The sequence below is a fragment of the Ochotona princeps genome, chromosome 3 (assembly GCF_030435755.1).
Source record: "Ochotona princeps isolate mOchPri1 chromosome 3, mOchPri1.hap1, whole genome shotgun sequence".
In the NCBI taxonomy this organism is placed as follows: Eukaryota; Metazoa; Chordata; class Mammalia; order Lagomorpha; family Ochotonidae; genus Ochotona; species Ochotona princeps.
Window position 1 is genome coordinate 21201109 of NC_080834.1, and position 21160 is coordinate 21222268.

The 21160-nt window shown below is 38.5% G+C and overlaps 1 protein-coding gene across 1 annotated transcript in view; it reads right to left on the minus strand.

Annotated features, from left to right (window-relative positions):
- Positions 1-14222: 14222 nt before the first annotated feature.
- Positions 14223-21160, minus strand: part of SI (sucrase-isomaltase) — a 154865-nt gene continuing 147927 nt past the window's right edge. Inside the window, exon 49 of the mRNA XM_058661171.1 lies at positions 14223-14349. Coding sequence (XP_058517154.1) covers positions 14223-14349 — 127 coding nt within the window. The remainder of the gene's footprint in view (positions 14350-21160) is intronic.

Sequence of the window (21160 nt, forward strand, 5' to 3'; positions counted from 1 at the left end):
AGCCAATAATATCTCAGAAATACACACTTATTGTTAGGTGAAATCACAGGTTGGGGTAGGGGGAAATGAGAATTTACACAAAGGATCAGAAAATACAGAGAGATGTTTTTGAAAATTTCTGAGGCTGTTTTTTGAAAACCTCTCACTCGGGTTTCCAATAGCTTGCAGGTGGTTCTCAATGGAGAAGGATTCGTGACCCCACCTTTTTTCCTTTGTGAAATTGCAGACACTTTTTGGCTCCACATCCAATATACACTTTTTTTAAAAAAAACTTGAAACATGAAATGGATATTTACACATTGTTCTTTATTCTCAATGATGGAGCGTGAGATAAGTAGAAGATACCAGCGGATAGAAGGAAATTGTCATTATCAAAATGAATACCCTAAATTTCATAAGCGTTTTAATAACAAAGCTTAGAAAAGCTGAAGGAATAGAAGCTTCAATGTTGGTCTTTCCTATTTCCCTGCATGTAGAGGACAACTGGCTTCAGAAACAGGATAAAAGATGTTTATTTGTCAAGACTTGGCAAAACTAGTGAGTGTCCACTCGTAGTCATGCAAGCTCAGAAATATGAAACTTTGAAACAAAGGAAACATCCTGACCACATACAATATCAAACAATCACATAGCATTTTCAGCATAAAAGGCTCACAAGACAGAGTAAGTCATTTAATGTTCTTTTAGTAGAAAGTAAAATTATGATGAGAATGTGAATTTCAAAACACGAAGACAAGTGTTTGTTCACTGAAAAGTTTAGGAGTTTGTTGAAAGTGTTTTATTGGCTTTCAAGTAAATTGTATAATCACAGAAAAAGATTTTAATTTTTTTTGTAGGAAAAGAATCAGGAAATAGAAGGATTAAAATGGAATTCCTTTTTCTGTCCCCAGTGTGATCATTTAAATTACTTTCAACAACCAAAGAAATTGTTAACATTTAGCTAAGACATCATCTATTTTAGTAAGAGCTCAAAGTTATACCAACATTGACCTCAGAAAAATATATTTTTTTAAAACTCTTTCATGGGTGAACAACCGTTCTTTTATCTTCATGTAACTCCATTGGTGGATTTAAATTATTCTTGTACTGAGAAACAATCTGTGTCTTTGGAGACGGCTTTTGCTTTGCTCCAATTCACATGTTAGTTTTCCTGTTACACAGTGAGGACAATATTTATTAACAAAGAATTTTCCCAGGTTTTCACCTCCTATTACCCAGGGAGCATTATAGAGAAACACAAATATTTCACCTTAGTTTGAATTTGGAATGAACATAAATTCTACTCTTTTTTCATTTTTATACATCAATAAAAACCACTGATCCACACAGTAGCCCAGGTTTCACCTGTCCGATCCCTTTGAAAATACACCCAGGCTTTTTAGAACACAGGAGTCAGAAAACGTTCCTGACAACACTGGGCGCTTCCACACTACATTGTCTAACCAACACTTGTATGCCAGCCCTGATAGTAAACAATCACATTATCATCCAAAAATTAAGGGACTTAACGGGGAAAATGGAGAAGGAAGGAAGGGATAAAAGAAGGAGAGGAAGAAAGTTGGATCTGCATTTACGATCACATTATAATTCAAAAAAAAATTTTTTTTTAAAGATTTATTCATTTTTATTACAGCCAGATATACACAGAGGAGGAGAGACAGAGAGGAAGATCTTCCCTCCGATGATTCACTCCCCAAGTGAGCCGCAACGGGCCGATGCGCGCCAATCCGAAGCCGGGAACCTGGAACTTCTTCCGGGTCTCCCACGCGGGTGGAGGGTCCTAAAGCTTTGGGCCGTCCTCGACTGCCTTCCCAGGCCACAAGCAGGGAGCTGGATGGGAAGTGGAGCTGCCGGGATTAGAACCGGCGCCCATATGGGATCCCGGGGCTTTCAAGGCGAGGACTTTAGCCGCTAAGCCACGCCGCCGGGCCCAATTCAAAAATTTTTTAAAAAGTGAAAAATAGGAAAGAAAGGATGGAGAGAGGGAAGCAAGGGCCAAGCTTCATGATGACATTGTGGAACGGTGCTCATGTTGCATTACTATTTGAAAATATCTCTTCAGTCTTTCTCATTATTTTGTGTGTGCAGTGCATTTTCAGTAAAACGAAGCACGCTCCTCGTTTGGTTTTTCGAGAGAGGTAATGTGCATTAGAATACACTGCTACTCCCCATAGCCCTTGCCCCTTCCCTGATCCCGAAACCCCAACGTTGCTTCTCTTCTCTAGAAATTCCTTTCTTTTTAAAGCAATCTGCTGATGCATCTCTTCCATGATTTCCAATTGTAAAACATCAATGGATATGCAGTTACTATTGAAGGTAAGAATTCAATTCTTTTATATCGCATCCAGTTATTCTGAAATTCACATACAAACAAAGCTCATCAGTTTTATCCCGCCTTCCCACTCTATTCGTGCGTTTTCCCTGACATTGACATTTATATATTTTTAATCTTATCAATATATAGTCAACTATATTAGTAACACACAGCATTTTTTTATGCTATAAAATTCTAGTTACCCTAAACCGAAATTATTAACATTGCATTTCATTATAAGACTTTAATTTTATTTAGGATTTTTAGAAGATTTATTCATTTATGTTGAGAAGGCAGATCTACAGAGAGAAGGAGAGACAGAAAGATCTTCCATCTGCAGGTCCACTTCCTAAGTGGCCGCAGTGACCAGAGCAAAGCCAATCCAAAGCCAAGAGCTTTTTCTTGGTATTCCACATGGTTGCAGGGTCCCAAGGCTTCGGGCCATCCTAAATGGCTTTCTCAGGCCACAAGCAGGGAGCTGGATGGGAAATGGTGCAGCCAGGACATGATTCAGCACCCATGGTATGCCAATTCATGCAAGATGACGATTCAGCCATTAAACTATTGTGCTTGGTGTTTATTTAGAAAATTTTAACAATACCTTCATTTTCCCACTTCTCAGTTTATCTGAAATACTGATTTGTACAAAACTTCATATATACCAAAAAAGATAAAAATCTTTGGGAAAACTTTTGTTATTATTGTTTTCGTTTTTATAGGTTGAACCCGGCCACTAAGACTGGGGTACGGGGCGACGAGAATCTACACAAAGGATCAGAAAACACAGCCAGATGTTTTTGAAAATCCAGTTTCATCCTCTAAGACTAACTTTTCCTTCTGTCTCATTTTACAGGCTATAAATAAAATTTGCTGTGTCTATATTTTTGTTTTGTTAGCTTTAGATATCTTTGGTTAATTTGGGCGATTTTCATCTTGTGCTTGCCTGCCTGCCTTCCTTCCTTCCTTCCTCTCTACCTCTCTTTTTTTCTTTACTTCCTTCCCTCGTAGGAAAAGGGCAGAGATCGGGGGAAAGACTTGCAAAGGTCTCTAACATTTGCTGGTTCACTCCCAAAATGGTCAAAACAACCAGTACTAGGTCAGGCTCAAACCAGGAACAAGGGACTCTGTCATACTCTCCCACGTGAATGTGAGTACTGCAAGAACCTGAGATGTTTGCTGCTATTTTGCAGGCACATTCATGATAGCCAGATTAGAATCAGAGCAGCAAAGACTCAAATCAACATTCTGAAATGTTAGTGTAATAACTAGAAGTTGATTTTATTTAGTTTGTGTGTTTATTTATTTATTTATTTTTGATTGATTTTTATTGGAAAGACAGATGTAAAAAGACAAGGAGAGACAGAGAGAAAGATCTTCCGTTCATTCCGCAAGTGGCCGCAATGGTGGGAGCTGAGCCAATCCGAGGACAGGAGCCAGGAAACTCTTTCAGGTCTCCCATGCAGGTGCAGATGTCCACACCTTTGTGACATCCTTGATTGCTTTCCCAGGCCACAAGCAGCAGGCTGGATGGGAAGTGGAGCAGCTGGGACCCATGTGAACTCTTAGCGCACGCAAGGTGAGAATTGAGCTACTAGGTCAGCACAGCAGGCCCTAGCAGCACAATGCAGGCCTCATCGCTTCTCTTCCTTGACGTCTCCCCTAAGGATGTTAGGAATATAAGAATTTAGACCTTCTTCTCTTGCTTTCTCCAGGTCACTAGCAGGAAGCTGTATTGGAGGTTTTTTATATGGAACAAAACTTGGTTCTGGTCTAGAGTATGATTCTCAGCTGGTGGCTTTGCCAGATTTTGTCCCAACATGATCATTTTATGGCTTGTACTTAAAATTCACTTAGAATGCAGTACTTCAAAACACATTCACAGTATAATTGCACGTAATTGGCAACTGGCCTTTCTACCACCTTTACTGGTGTTTAAAATCCACCAACACCTGGCTCCTGCCTGGCATTTGGAGAGTTAATCGGCAGATTCTCTAGAAATGTGCCTCTCAAAGAAATAAATATTTTTAAAAATAATAATTTTACTCTGACATGTGTATTAGTATCATTACATACAATAAATGCCTGGGAATTAGGTGGACTCTTAGAGGAGTTACGTAACAACGACGTTAATATATCCATGGAAGTGAATAGCTGAAGAATTTGGTATTAAACTTGCTATAGATATCTGTAACATGATTTTGGAATAGAGAAAAATTACAAAGAAAATCTGTATATGTAATAGGCATTAAGGCAAGTGTAATAATTTTGATGCTTTTAATAATTTAATGAGCTCATGAAAGAGGAAATGACCATTCAGGTACTGATTAAAACCAAGATGAAGGATGAAAGATTTTAAAGTTCATAAATGGACAACAGTCAGAATTTACAGATGATCACATGACATTTTTATAATAGATGAGCTAGGCATCCTATACAAAAATTCTATAAAATTTGATAAACGAAACTAAATATAAAGGTACCTCTATGTGCATCACCATCGTATTTCTATCCTGTAGAATTTTTCCCTGAGGATAACAATTCAATTAATATTTCCTCATACAATAAAAAGTGAGGGAATTTGTAACTTGAAGCAGCGAGCAGCACGGCTCAGTTTCAGCTCCTTGAGCAGTGGAGTGGCAGAATGAAATGTGTTTCCGAAGCTTCTTTTGGCAGTGAATATGTGAGATGACACCAGAGAAAAATGACAAGGCGCTGTTGACGGAACTATTTCTGCTGAAGATTGTCTCTTGACTCAGCCATGGTTTGAAAATCTCATCATCCATGCTTTCAGATGCAAAAACTCCAACCTTACAAATACTATCAAGTGAATCAACCTGACATTTATGGTTTATGAAATCTTGCTGAGCTATCATGGCTTTTGCATTCTACACAAGCAGTAAGCCAAGTAGGAGAGGCTTTTTAGCCACTACATTTGCCAGCAAAGTTATATAAAATAATCTTGTTCTACATTTATATTAAACTTAACATCATTGTTTCTGCGAGTGCAGAAAATGGAAGCCCACAGACAAAATAAAAATAAATCTTTAAAAAAAATTAGAAATAAAGCTGTGACATACCAGGAGAAAAAAAATTTAAAAATTATAAATAACCTGACTTGTAATTATAGATATGCTTGGCAATACAGAGTCTAATTATGAAATTAAAAAAGCTTACCATTTTTTTTTTGGTCTGTTTTGTTAATGATTAGGAAATGTAAGCTACTGAATAGCTTCTTCATTTGTGTGTCATCTTGGCACTAAACATGATCAGAGTTGTTATAATCTGCACATCCTGGTTTTACTATCATTAGTATTAGCTAATACCATAAACACTAGAAATACTTGTAGTTAACAGACCTGTGTTAACATGCCTTATTTCGATTTGATTTAATATGATATTGTTACACTAGAGCTTGTGTTATGAACTTTGCTTTCTAGATGGGGCACCAGCTAATCAGAGATGCTGGACCAGTTCCTCCCAGACTATCACTGCAACCTGGGCTTTTAACTCTGGTTTGTTTTTATTCACTACCTGTTATTGCTCCCATTACTTTGATTTTCCTAGGAACTTGATTCACCCTCTATGAACACAATTCTGTACTCGTCCAAATTCATTACTTTTATGGGAATGTAAACTTTGTCAAAGTGCCGATGACACATTTTCACTGGGTGTGTAACTCTGGAGTAGAGGAACTTTGTTAGATACCTTAATTGTTATCTTTCAAAGACCGTAAACATCATTCCTTCTGCTACTAGTCCTCACTGTCGTTATGGAAGGGAATTCAGAAGTATGGAAGATGTATCAGAAAAATTTTGAAGCTTCACTGGGAGCCATATTTTGATGTACATTTATTTCTAAAGTCCAGTGTAGACAGTTCTACAGTAATTTAATCAGAAAAAATGATAAAATTGTATATATTGATGATTTTGCTTGCTCCCTCTGAGTACCTAAACTTGTAATCCTCTCAAGCAATACCTAAGTGCAAGCTAAGCTGTGTTCTACCATGGATTACATTATATATAACATATCGGTTTTTTGAGTATATCAATCGCTACTTGGCGACAAATATGTCAGTTATTTCCTAATCCCCTAGAAAATCTCCCTTTTGTTATTCCAGAAAAATAAAATAAATCTTGAGCTACACTTTTTGTCATATTTTAAATCATGTTGGAAGTAGGAAAAAACATGTTACACGTAATTGTTCTAGCAACGCATTACCAGAATATCATGAAATCAATTAGCATAATTAAAGGAAAAAGTATTATTTAAAGATGGTTTCACTATTATCAAAACCACATTTTTCCCATTTTTCATAAGCAGTCCAGGATATTTGTCTACTCTGCTTTAGTGGTAGATTCTGTTTCTTAGAGACGCATCGCTCTGGTCTCTTGATTGAATGATGCCACCACACATTCAAATCACACAGCACATTCTGCTTCGGGATTCTATGCTCACCAAGCGTATTTCTAATTATAATTTGACTTTGAATCTAGTTTATGCACAGATATCATCTTAGTCATATTTGAAGCTTTTGTGTAGCTTGCCGAAGAAGAGAAAATGTGCTGATCTACCTTTGAGTTCGGGCATGAAACATCTGCTCTCTGGGGATTGGTTAAAGTGAACCTGTTCCAATGCTGCAAATATATTCTTAGGATGTTGATACAGCCAATCTTGTGCTGGCCGAGGCTAAAGAGCTGACTGCAGACAGCTGTACCGAGCAGTCAAAAATAATGAGGATGGATGAAGCATCCTAGAGAAAGCCAATATCTTTCTTGCAATTCATGCATCCAAACAATAATTTCAAATCCAGTATTGAATATTTACTATGCAATCAGAGCCACACTCTTCATTCCTATGAATTCAAAGTTATAGTTGGGGGAAATGAGGTGTCTTCTTTCCCTTCTATTCTCATCTCCTCCCTCCCCTTTCCTTTCATTTTGTTTCTTGTTCTTTTTCTTTTCTTCTTTTTACCTTTTCATACTGTCTAGCAGATACCAAGCTCTTCAAAGATAGAACGTTTTTAAAAATGTTGTATATCAGGCCTGGTGCAATAGCCAAGTGGCTCAAGTTGTGGGATAGCATGTGCCAGGATCCCATATGAGCACCAGTTCATATCCTGTGTACTCCACTTCCCTTCCAGCTTCCTGCTTGTGGCCTGGAACAGTGGTAGAGGACAGCCCAAGGCTTTGGGACCCTGCATCAGTGTGAGAGACTCAGAAGAAGCTCCTAGCTTTGAATCAGCTCAGCTTAGGCTGTTGCAACCACTTGGGGAGTAAATCAACAGATAGAAGAAATTTCCCTGAGTCTCTCCTTGTCTCTGTAAATCTGACTTTCCAATAAAAATATGTAAGTCTTAAAAAAAATTTGTGTATCAGCAATGCTTCATGTGGGCTGGCAAAAACAAAATAGGTTTGTATAAATGTTAGCTAAATTTTAAATAAGCTCCAAAAATGCAATATATACACAATATTTTTCTGCTAAATAGCACTTAATTGGGAATTAATCAGCCACTGACCTTTTTCATTATTTAGTAAAAATGGATAGGTCTAATTGCAAACTTAGTAAGAACTGTCACTCAATGAGTCACATGTTAAGTCGATCTTAATCATCCTCATGATATGTAACAATGGTTTTGCCAAGATACAAATTTTTTTGAAAGAGCCCAAAATCAAAACTATTACCCTTATCAATTCTAGAACATCAGGCTTAGAAAATAGGTTATTGGCATTTGACTATACGCTGCATTACATTCTGGAAGAATCTTTCTTGACAAATTTTAAAATAAGTTTTAGAAAGAATATAGGTAGGGGGTGGGTTTGGGAGGCAAGGGAAAAATGAATGTAGGTCTAGACACAGTCTCTTCCATTTTTCTCAATATATAGAGAAAATGTAAACTATTTTTCATCAACAATTATGAAATGTGCTTTTAAATCATTATTCATTTATGCAATTAGATTAATTTGCCAGCCATGTGGCATCATAATAGATTATTCCAACTCCTACAGCATCTCCTGGATTCATTTAGCTGTTCATTAAATAAATACATCATTCCCTGGTTCCACCCACTAGTATTAGTCAAGCTGAAGTTTGTGTCAAGGCACTAGGCAAGACTTAAAAAACAACATCATATTTTTGTTTTAATAGTTATTTTCCAGGAGGCCAAAAGCTTTAACATTATTCCCTGAACATGGATCTTCGGGAAAAACATTTTCTTTCCTAGAAGAAATTTCTTCAATGAGAAATTAGATTTGCAAAGCATAACTGTAACGTGTATTTAGAGACAATACAAGAACCAAATTTACACTCATCATCTCTAATAAAAATGAATTTACTAATTGTAGCTAAGCATATCTGTCATTTGATCATATATACTCTTAAATGTTCTCACAACTTAAAAAAGAAAAGAGATTTATTGATTTTTATTAGAAAGGCAGAATTACAGAAAGAGAAGAAGAAATAAACATGGAGATCTTACATACGCTGTTTTACTCCTCAATGGAAACAATGGAGAGGATGGGGCTGATCAGAAACCATAAGCCAGGAATCTCCCGCAGGCCTGCTAGTGAGTGCAGGGGCCCCAGAACTTCCCATGTCATAAGCATGGGACTGGATCAGAACTGGCTGGGACACAAACTGGTGTGAGAAATCACCCCTGGATCTCCACCTGCCTAGCCCATAGTGGAGGGCCAAGGACATGGCACACTGCGCTCTTGGCTAACAGACCCTGGCATGGACTGTTCACTGGGCAACAGGAGCAATGGGCTGCACTGGTCTCTCCTCCCTACTCTGCTAGGACTTCTGTAAACATCCCTTCATCCTGCTTTAACTAGTCTGCCCTGAGAAAGCATTTCCTGTGCTTCTTGACCTTTAACTTCGTCGGAGGGTCCTGGGGATAGAAATGTCTGTTAGCCAGTGTTGTTTTACTGTCAGGACTGCCTTCTGCCTACGCTTTTCTCCCATGTAAGCTTGTGATTTCTGTCAACTAAGCAGACATTCTTCACCACCAGTTCCTCTCCAGTATTTCTGTTGCAGAAGGGCACTGTCCCCTCACCCTTTGCTTGGCTCAGGGTCTGCTGGACAGAAGACCCCAGAGAAACTGGCACCTGTGTAGGATGCTGGCACTGAAGGTAGAGGCTGTGCCAGCCTGCATGTTTTTCATAGAGTTAATGTTATATCATAGATGAAAATTGCAATTTTCTTTTAATGTGGGCAGAGTATTTTCATGAAGGTCAAAGGCAATGTGTGCAATAAAACAGCAGCATCACACATTTAAAATACAGTATCTCCACATTTTTAATAACAGACAAAATTAATATGTTGCTTATTTAAAAAATATTGAAGCAACTTAGCAGAAAGAACAATATTTTACAAAGTATAATTACTATATCACTTAAAATTTGGAGTTATTAGTGCAATACTATATTTGGACCATTTTTTAAATATTGATTACTCATAGGGATTAAATATAAGTCTCTTTTACCCACAGTTATCCATGAACAACATTTTAATTTTATTTAACAGGTGACAGACACATGCATGCAGAGATTGAGAACAAGAGAGAAAGAAATGCTGTATCAAATAGTTAATTTCTCAACTGTACACAGAGTTAGGGCCAAACGGAAGCCAGGGAGCCACAATTCAACTTGAGTCTTCTTTGAAACTAATTATTTGGATCAGTATCTGCCACCTCCTGGAATACATATTACAGGAAACAGCATTAGAAGTAGAGGCGGTTATAGGGTACTGTTCAGCTGTCTCATGTCATTTTAAGGTTTATAGCAGCCTATTGTGTATATACTAAAATTGAGATGCCAATGAAATAGTTACAGGATGTGGTTAAGAACTTGCATTTTCTAACATATTGGTCACTCAATACCATGTTAATTAACTTCACGATGTTGTAAATTACCATGCTTCTTCCTGTTGTTGAAGCTGTGTTGTGGCTTTTCACTGGAGGGGATGATATTCTGCCAGTTCTACTTTCAGACCAAGGATGGTCTCCCAATGAAACTGTTGAATTTATCTGGACAATAAGATGCTGGACTCTCTGCATAGTCCATGCCCACAATGCAGGAATAAGGACTAGATATGAACTGTACTACTGTGACAACATGGAGGAATTCAATATGGGGGGACGGCTTGGGGAGGGGTTGGGGGAATCCCAGAGCCTATGAAACTGTGTCATAAAATGAAATATTAAATTTTTTTTTTAAAGTAGAGGTGAAACTTGAGACCTCGTACTCTGATATGGGACATAGGCTTCCTGACCAGCCACTTAACTGTTGAACCAAACATTTTCCACAGGAGATGTTTTGTAGACTAAATAACAATAATCGTATTTAACTGTGCATAAATACAAAGCCTGCGAGTGAGCTCAGACGACCATCATTTGAAGCATTTCTCTCTGATTCTATTATCTTTACTCTTTTGAATACCAAACAGGAAACATTCTGCCTCGAAATAGCAGCTTTAAATTTAATTTGTTCCCATTTTCTATTGCCAGATGAAAAGCAAACAAATGAAAGCACTCCGGAGTGCAATGGCTTAGAACTGCGGACATACGTATTGCGCTCAAATACCTATAATCGGCCGGGCCTTCCTGCGGACAGCTCCTTTTTGGTCCATTTGATATTGATGCCGAGCGCGACAAGGCTCGCAGACACACGCACTCGCTGTGCTGCTGCTTGTTTCTCAGCTGAAGCTGCCACCGGAAAATCTACACGTGTCCTTTCAAAAGGGCACTGTGACGCTCCCAGTGCAGTGGATGATATTCAAAAGGTAACACAAGCCTGGATGAGATAACCACGTGCATGATGCGACATCCGCTCATACGTCATATAGTGTCTCTGCGCTGCATTTTATTTTTGAAGTCCGTTGGGAAGATTGACCCCGATTCAGAACGTTAGAATTCACACCATAAAAGCAGAAGAGAGTACGGTGGTCTTTGGAGAATATCACCCAGTGACAATCAGCAACTTATCCTACTGCGCTTCTTCTCCCATTTTTAACATTATAATTTAGCGAGTAGAAGGAAAATATATCATATCAATGACGGAGTGATTGAAGGGGTTTCCTGGGAAAATGTCAATAGATTTCTGTGTTGTTCAACACATACTAAATCTCTGTGTTATATTGCTGTTGCTAGCATTGAGAAAAATTATAACACTTTAGAAACTGCAATATTTTTTCACCATCTCTAGTATCTGTACTATATATTTATTACAAAAGAAAATTGTGACCGTTGCAAGAAAATGAACATTCCAAGAATTAAATGACATAATAATGAACTGTTTTCCAGGATTACGGATAAATTCAGTATTATTCTATGTAAATTAATCTTTAGATTGCATTTCTACAAATGGCTTACATAAAGAACATTTGGGAGTGATAATGAACTTACTTGTTTCCGAAAGTTATTCTTCCAGGAATATTTCAGACTTGTAATGTCTGTTGTTTCCCTTTTTTTTTTTTTTTTTTTTTAAGATTTATTTATTTGATTACAAAGTCAGATATACAGAGAGGAGAGACAGAGAGGAAGATCCTCTGTCCAATGTTTCACTCCCCAAGAGCCACAATGGGCCGGTGCTGCGCCGATCCAAAGCCTGGAACCAGGAACCTCCTCCGGGTCTCCCATGCGGGTGCAGTGTCCCAATGCATTGGGCCATCCTCAACTACTTTCCCAGGCCACAAGCAGGGAGCTGGATGGGAAGTGGAGCTGCCGGGACCAGAACCGGCGCCCATATGGGACCCCAGGGCATTCAAGGCGAGGACTCCAGCCACTAGGCCACACCGCCGGGCCCTGTTGTTTCCTTTTGCCTGTAGCTTCAATATAAATGAATGAGAGAAAGCATCATTAAAAAATTATTTCTGCTGTCTCGTTTTTCTTCTTTATTTCTAACACTCTGTCCATTTACCACAGGCTTCCTCACACTTCAAAAACAGCTAGTCGTCTCTTGGAAACAAATTGTGTCTTTTGTTTCTGTCCTCGGGGAAAAGGAGTGCTTTAGTGGGCGAGGAGTCCAGAGCGATGAGAGAAGGATATACAGTATATTCCCAACAGAACAGATGGATCTTCCCCAAGTAGCTCCCAGCACAGTCATGGCAGGTCTCAGAACCACAGGCTTACAGATAGTTTTGCTTTATATAATTCCAAAGCTATTCCAAAGAAAAGATCGTATTACGCTGCAGACAGACTCACCACAAAGTCATGCAATATAATGGCCAATGTGGTTTAGTCATATTTCTAAATACGTCAGTACACATGCACACAAAAACGCAGATTTTCAATCTCAAGGAGAGGAAATATTATAATTTAATGAATACAAACAAGTAGTAGCAGAAGAAATTTTCCTGAGCCAAGTAGTCAGTCAGTTAAGACATTAATCCACACATTTACAGTCAATGGATTTTTGATGAAGTTGGTAAAAATACTTATCTGGACAAAGCAACTTATTCCATAGATGCTGCAGCAAGACCAGACAGCCAAACAGAAAAGGTGAATATATGATACGTATATCGCAGCATAAATAAAAATCAACCCAAAGTGGGTTAGATTTATATGGAAGACACGAAGCTATGACACTATTGAAAGAACACTGGATGAGCTCTTTATTCCACTAGAATGGGAAAAGACTTTTGAATAAAGATCTGTATAGAAAACAAAGTGAAAATAGATTGGATTGCAAAAGCCAGAAAACAAGCAAAGAACAAACAAACAAAACATTGGCACAGAGAGTTAAACAAGGAACAAAGTGCTGAATAGCTGTGGAATGGGAGGAAAATATTTACAGGCTACATAGCTGGTAAGGCGTTAATATGCACACTATGTAAAGACACTCAAAGAGCTCACTTGGATTTTAAAATGGACTACAGCCCAGGCTTTTGCAGGAGTGGTTAGCATGCTCCCTGGGATGCACGTAGCATCTCCCAGATACTCTGCTTTCAGCGAAACTCCCCAATAGTATGTGCCCAGGAAGAGAAGAATGATGGTTAAGAGGCGGGACTTATGAATGAAGTTCTTAGCTGTTGGCTTCAGGCTGGCCCTCCCTTGGCTGTTGGAAGCATTTAGGGGAAGGAAGCACTGTTCCTATCTAACAGACTTTATCTCTCCTTGCATCTCCGCATTTTAAAGAAAATGAAAATAAGCACATAAAGATAAGAAGTTATAGAAAAATAACAACAGATTAAAATAGATATTTTTCAAGAGAAAATATACAAATTACCGATAAGTGTCCTGAATAGTATTCAACATCACTGATGTTCAAGGAAACAGAAATGACAATGAGATATTGCTTCACTGCGGCCAGAACTATTATTATCAAAAAGCAAAACATAAGAACTGCTAGCAAGGCAGAACTCTACTGTTGGTGAGAATACAAATTGATAGTCATTTTAAAAACTCATTACTATAATTCTAGAGAATTAAAATTTAACCACCACATGATGTAGCAATCTCACTATTGTGTGTACAAACATCGCTAAAGATGCTGAAATCTGCCTGTCAATAGTCAAAACCTGGATCAACCTAAGTATGAGTAACTAATTAAGGAGCTAAAAACATCTGTATACATACTGAGTGTATGTGTGAGTGTGCGTGTGAGCAAAGTCATCCCATCTCTGACAGGTACTGGAACAGGAGACAGCATAGCCACTTCCATAGCTGCTGCACACATGGAGTCCTGCTGGGAGAACAGAGCAGGATTTACCGAGTAACAGAGGACAGGAAGAACAGAGTAAAGGGCAATAGAGAGAAGAGAAGTTCTGAACTTGTTACAGATGTTGCTGATGACACAGAGAGCCAAGAGCATCCTGTGGAGGGGGTTACCGTCAGGAGTGTTCTCACAGGCAACTGCAGCTCCGAATTCCAGCCCACACACATCGCACATGGAAAGGCTGTGTTGTCCAGGCCCTAGATGGTGTCCACCGTGTCCGTGCATCGAGCAAGAGGCCCTTGCTGACTTCGTGCGGCCTTCGAGGTGGTGAAGCTGTTCATCAGAAACCCGCCCTTGCAGGCTACGGAGCTGGGGGTCTGCTGCCTGGTCAAGCAGTATCATAACGTGACATCATCAAGAACTACTCGCACATCTAGGATGCCATCCGCAGCCTGCACCGTTGCAAGCTGCTCGCTGTGCCGTTAACGTGGAAGCCAACAAGAACAAGAGCAAAACGTCTACCGAGTTGCACGTGGGCAATATCTACAGTGGAGTTTTAATAGGAGGGAATGACTGACAACCCAACGGGCTTCAGACATGAAGTTTCACATAACGAATTCTACCTTTAAAGACCATTCAGTGCAAAATAGCATTAAATTGTGTTATGTATTGTCTTTTATAAGCTGATATCTCCTTTTATAAAATCATTTTTAAATTATTTCAAGGAAATATTAAATACGATTGTAAACATGATGACTTCTGTTCCTCAGGTTTCGATTTCTGAAGGAAGGTTTTTTGTTGTTTGTTTATTTGAAGGTGCATCCAATAGTTTTAAAAACCAAGATAAATGTATTTCATGCTTATCTCCTTTCTGATTATTTAGTAACAGAAGGTGTTGTATTTATTTTTATTGGAATTATGAAGAGAACAGTTATTTGGGGCATGGAAGAGCCAGGGATATTTCTGTGCTGAATGAAGATAAAATTGCTGTTACAAATGTCAGATTTCATCAAGTTACTTGGCATCGTAGAGTTTAAAGGAATAATGGATCTTGATTTATTTTGACATGCATGTCTGCCTTGAATATAATCTACAGTGTGTGTCACGCTGCTGAGAGGAATATAACGGAACACCTTGCGTCCTTGGGCATGGTGTAATATGATTCCTATACTTCCCCAGAAATATTATGCTTGTTCCTATTGAAATAATCAACATTAAACTTACCATCATAGGTGATACTTTCACATGACAGACTTTTTGCAATTTCACTGAAAAATAGAAGATGTGTTAGACTCAATCATAAACTTTTTAGCATTTACAGTAATTGTAGCATTTAAGTCCTAATATTCTGAAGAAATCACATTTTAATATTCTGAAAATAAAGTCATCCAACTGGGATTAAAGAAGATTATAGATCAATAAACAAAGAGTGTTGTATGTAAGGAAAAAACAATAAGAACTTGTTTGATTTCAAAGCTGTGCAGTCTAAATCTATTTGCCTAACAGTGAGGTGAAGAACTTCTGTGTGACATAGAACACTTTCCCTAGAGAAACAGGTAAGAAGAACACTGTACGTCTGACCCACCTTTAAATTATGTTCTTATTAGATCAGCCAGAATGGCTGTCACTCAGCTGTGCTTGGCTTCTCATCTAGATAATTTCAAATTGTATAAATGCATCAAACTATATCAAGAATATGCATATTCCCTGCAGGAAGATTTAACAGTTTTTCATTAGTTTGTTTTATATGCTGTGGATATTTTCACTTTCTGTATACACATATTTTTTATTCCAGTGCACTGAAGGGTTAGTTACATTTATCATTCTGATTTATTACTTAACACTATCACATATTTTCTAACAATAAGGATGTTTTGATTCTAATCAGGTCATTCAGGTCTATGTACAATCAGGTTCATGAAATTTAACATTGATGATTTTTTGTCTCTATTTTTCATTACAATTTAACTTTGATGTTCACGATTTGAGTTAAGGCATTTTGAGCTCAAGCACTGCCTAAGGGAACTCTTGTGCTGCTCAGAGTCACGCATCTGGAACCACAGCTCGTGCCGATGCACCGTCTTCAAGACAGTCACGTTGATGATCTTTCTGAAACGTCTGATTTCTCCATGCATGGTTACTAGCTTTCACTTTATAAATACGACTTTTTGAGATGACATTGATTGCTATTGACTTACAAAATTATGTAGCGCCACACAACAATGCCACAGCCAGATTCATTTATGCAATTATCTTTTTAGAAAGTCCATCAATACAAAGCTTTATCCAATTTGATCATCAAGTATTTTGTGATGCAGTCATTAAAATGTGTAGAGCATTCTTGCCTGATGTTAGACAATATTTAAAATAACATTTGGTCTTTCTTATCAGTCATTAGACAATGATAAAAATATGTCTGGGAAAATATTGATTTAATGCAAAACTGTCTTGAATAGCACCCACATTTTGTTCTGTATCAGTTTTCTAAGCATCAGGATACCACTGACATAAAGCATGACATTATGACTCCCATCGATTTCAATAATCCACACATTGCATTAAACATGCAACCTTTCCACTAGTATTTGAAAATAAAATATGCCGGTAATAAACAAGTGAAAGTAATAAAAGAATGCAATAATTGTTTTAAAAATATTACCATTAGGGCCCAGTGCGGTGGCTTAGCGACTGGAGTCCTCATCTTGGACCCCATATGAGTGACGGTCCTAATCCCGGTGGCCCTGCTTCCCGTCTAGCTCCCTGCTTGTGGCCTGGGAAAGTAGTGGAGGATAGCCCAACGCCTTGGGCCCCTGCACGCATGTGGAGGACCTGGAGGAGGTTCCTGGCTCCTGGCTTCAGATCAGCACTGGTCAGTTGTTGTGGTTGCTTGGGGAGTGAATCATAAAATGGAAGATATTCCTCTCTGTCTCTCTTCCTCTCTGTGTATCTGACTTTGCAATAAAAATAAAATAATCTTTAAAAATAATTACTGTTAGCTTGTTATTATCTCCAAACAGTGATATAGACGTATACATATGAGGAGTCATCAAAAATGTGTAGGAGGGACACATCACCTTTATTTCCAGAATGTCCAAAAAATCTACCTCATATATTTATAAGTAAATAATTGTCAAAACATTTTTTGAATGTCAATTTTAAATTATAATATTATCAAATGTATGTGGAATAATTTAATTGCATCTCTATTTCTACATTCATTTACATAAAAACGGTGTAAGTGTGGTAAGAAAATATTCCTGTTGTCATACTGATCAGTCTTACTCTCACGGCTCTACCAGAGTTTGTACCAACAGGGCCCCGTGCAGGAAGGCCAATGCTGTCGCATCACTCCACCCAACCTTGTGTGTTTGATGCCTTTACCAAAGCTGCTGTGACGCCATAGCTTACATTATGGAAGTTTGAAAAACCAGCATCATGTGGATAATGCCAATGTCTGGTGCCAGCGTAAGCCATAACTCAGCCTTTCTTGATGCTGGCAGTAGCAATGTCAGAGTACGTCAGTGGCAGGCTAATCTGGCCCTGGTCATGTCATGTAAATGACTTGGGATTCTTTCTTGAACCAATGTTGCCTTGGGAGGTCTTTTAAACAGATATATGCATCTAGGCTTCTTATAGGCCTATGAAAATGGCACAATTTCTGGAAATTTCTGAGATGACATCGCAGTATCTTTCCTCTTGTCCTGGCAATTAGTATACTTGTACATATTTCTGTTTCTAAATTGTTAATTTAATTGTTTGCTTACATTTCATTTGAAAAGCAAAGACAAAAATACCTATGCAGACAGATCCTCCAGCAGTTGGTTTACTTCCCTGTATGTCAGCAATAGCCAGATCTGGTCATATCAAATCAAGCATTCGAATGCCAATATGGGTCCCCTACATCATACGCGACTCCCAGACATCAGTTGAAACTGGATTAGAAGCAAAGGAAGCAGGACTCAAACCAGGACAACAGCAGACAATGCTGGTATCCCAGGTGGAACTGTAACTGCACCAGATGCCTCTCTCCCTTGCTGGTATCTTTACCCTGGCTTTCTCTGACCTGCTCCTGCAAATCCGTCCAACCTGCAGCCACTAGCAAGCAGAAAAGAGATTTCAGCTGCACTGTGGTTGTCTATAATAACAACCCTGATTCCTCAGTGTCAACTTCCAATATTTGTTGGATTTTCACATTACAATAACATAATTGAAGTAGCTAAATTACGAGATAAGATTTTTTAACTTGCTGTTTTGGTAATTCAAAATTCAAGATGAAGTAGGTCCAGCTGTTCTGACCTCTTAGGAAGGTGACAGACAGCAGGTTACCAAGAAATTAGCATGAGTTGATAAAAGAAATTACATCACTAAACCATAAGGCAAAAAGAGATTGTGGTCAGACAATCCTCTCTAGGGCATTGGCCTGAAAACCTCTCTTCATGATCTAATTGCCAATGTTTCAACAGCCTGAGGACCAAGTCCTTAATCAGGGAACAGTAGGGGATACCCAAACCAATAACCTAACCACAACACAGGAAATTGAACTTGCATCTTGGAGCTTCCCATTTATGTTTGAAAAATCTCAGGAGATAGAACTGGCCAACAATCAACTGTAACCCAGAGTTAACAAGGCTGGGGGAGAAAAGAACTTGTGAGAAAAAGAGAGATGTTAAATCTACCCACTGGTTCACACTGCAAGTGGCTGTGGCTGCAGTAGCAGTCTGGTTAATTGCAACTTTAGTACCCAGAACTCAACTGATAGCTACCTGGGTTTCTGCTACTGGAGATGCTGTCTCAATCCATCAAGCCACAATGTTGCCACGCTAACCTTCCCAAGTATTGTTAAATGCTTTGGATACAGAAGTAATATAGCTAACTCTGAAACTGGTGAAGGAAATCACCTCTTCAGAGACAGCTGTCTTCTAGGACTGCAGGCTTTGAGGTTGTGTGCACTGATGAATCTATTTTACAGGATGTTAGTTTTTTGCTTTTGGATTATTACAAGTATCACTAGCCTGGCCGGTTTTCTGGTTAGGGAACACTCCCATTGAGGAATACTTTCAAATGTCACCCTGGTCCACTAATGCTGCTGTGGCCGAGTGCCTCATTACAGGATCATTTTGCCTTAGAGAAGCAGGCTTCTTGACATTTTCACCTGTCTCTTAACATTACATTAATACAGCACTGACCAAAAGAGAAGTGTTCTTTTCATTAGAAGAGCTGTATGTCTTCCACATGTTTCTTCAAAGGTTGACTTGAATGATGTCTGACTTATTTTATCAATTTGCTGAATCAAACTGTCACTGGTATTCCTCAAATCACAAGACTTCAAGTGCTGTTCTGTTGAATACAATTGATAGACTAAAGGTTGAACAGAAATATGATATCATGTTTCTAACCTGATGTTCGGTATTCAGGACTACAAACTTCAAGCACAGTATGTGTCACTGGAGAGAACCCAGTGTACCATATTGATATTAAGATTGATTATGATCAAACTTCATCTTATGTAGCTGAATAAATAGTTTGCAAATGGGAGTGAAAAACACCAACACTTGAATGTGTTGAAGAAAATTAATCTGCAAATTCATAATGCACATTGAAATATGCATTGATTTCTAATGAGTTACTCATTTTATTTTCCATGGCTTATTTAATTGATCTTCCGGTTTCAAAAACCTCGCCATCTGATTTATACATATGGCAGTCCCCTATTATGCTGAGGTGGGCAGAGAGTTCCTGTGACATCTGTCTGAATTTTTCCTATCCATTTCAAGATTTCATTTTTTTCTTCTAATAATAGGGATTTACCCTAACCTTTTCCAAAACCTAACCCTAACTCTGATTCTAGCCCTAATTGATTTAAAATTCATTTTGCATCTTTCAATGTTCAGCAATCACTATTAATGTATACGTGTTTCAAAAGTTTGAAAGTAGAGATGCATACTGCAATGCACCTTCACATCAAAATAGTTCCGGATTGTCTTGACACCTAACGGCCCAACTGCCAGCGCCACATTGAATGCACATTGTATACTGAGGGAAAGGCTGTGAGCTAAAGGAGTAACAGTGACCTGCACAGGTGATGGGTCAGGAGAGAATTCACTTCCAGCTCACACATCACTGCTCTCATAGGGAATACAATGTCCAATTGGCATCCTATGGGCTACACCAAAATAGGTCTGGGTGGCCTTCAGACCTAAAAGCCAGCAGGTTCTGGAAAGACCAGCACTGCTGACAACTCAGCGATTTAGGACCACTGGCATTTCCCTGATCTTGCGCCCTGTTGGACAGGGAGTGAGTAACCAGGCAGTGGTGTAACCAGAGCACAGGATCGTAGGGCGTGGAGAGTGGTGAGCCAGGAGCTGGGGATACAGAGTGCGGTGGATGCTTAGCACGAAAACCTGGTAGTGAAACTCGTGGGAGGGAGTGGCAGAAATGACTGCAAACAAAGACCTGTGCCAAATTCAATCAGTAACATTGACCTGTAAACCTGTGGTAGCACAGCTTAGAAATCATCCCCAAGGAGAAGAATCTGTTAACCAGAATAGCAAAGCCTGAGAGCAAGAGACAGAAGTGCAGTGAATAGTACCGATGATCCTCCCTCAAAATTTGTCAACCTCAGAGTCAACTGAGGAAAACATCAAGGGAATGGGGATAAACAACAAAAATAATAATAATAACAACCACAAAAATCTGCACGAAGCCTCTTAATAACAATGAGAAGCACACAAGGCGTTCAAGGATTTGAGGTAATGTACATATATATGAGTATGTGTGTGTGTGTGTGCATGCACTATCGAGCTACTAGGCTGTAAAGATGCTGGCAAAACTAGGTGCATCTATGTAGAAGACTGAAATGAGATCTCCCTATCTCGCACAATATACAAAAATGTTTTATTGATACTCACATAATTTTCGTATACATTTGTATACATTTTGTACATATTTAGTATATTTATCTAGTACACTGATCCAAACATCATGATTCATGTGTAGGATAGGCATATAGAAAGATGAGAAGATATGAAGAAGATTTCATGCCGTTCAGTGCTTGAATTTGCTAAGTGATACCAAGGAAATTCAACTTAGAAATAAATAGATTTTGAGAAATAATTCTGGGCAAATGAGAATACATAGTATAAAACTCTCTATAATTTCTTTTCAAATAAATACATCCTTGTAAAAGATATACGAT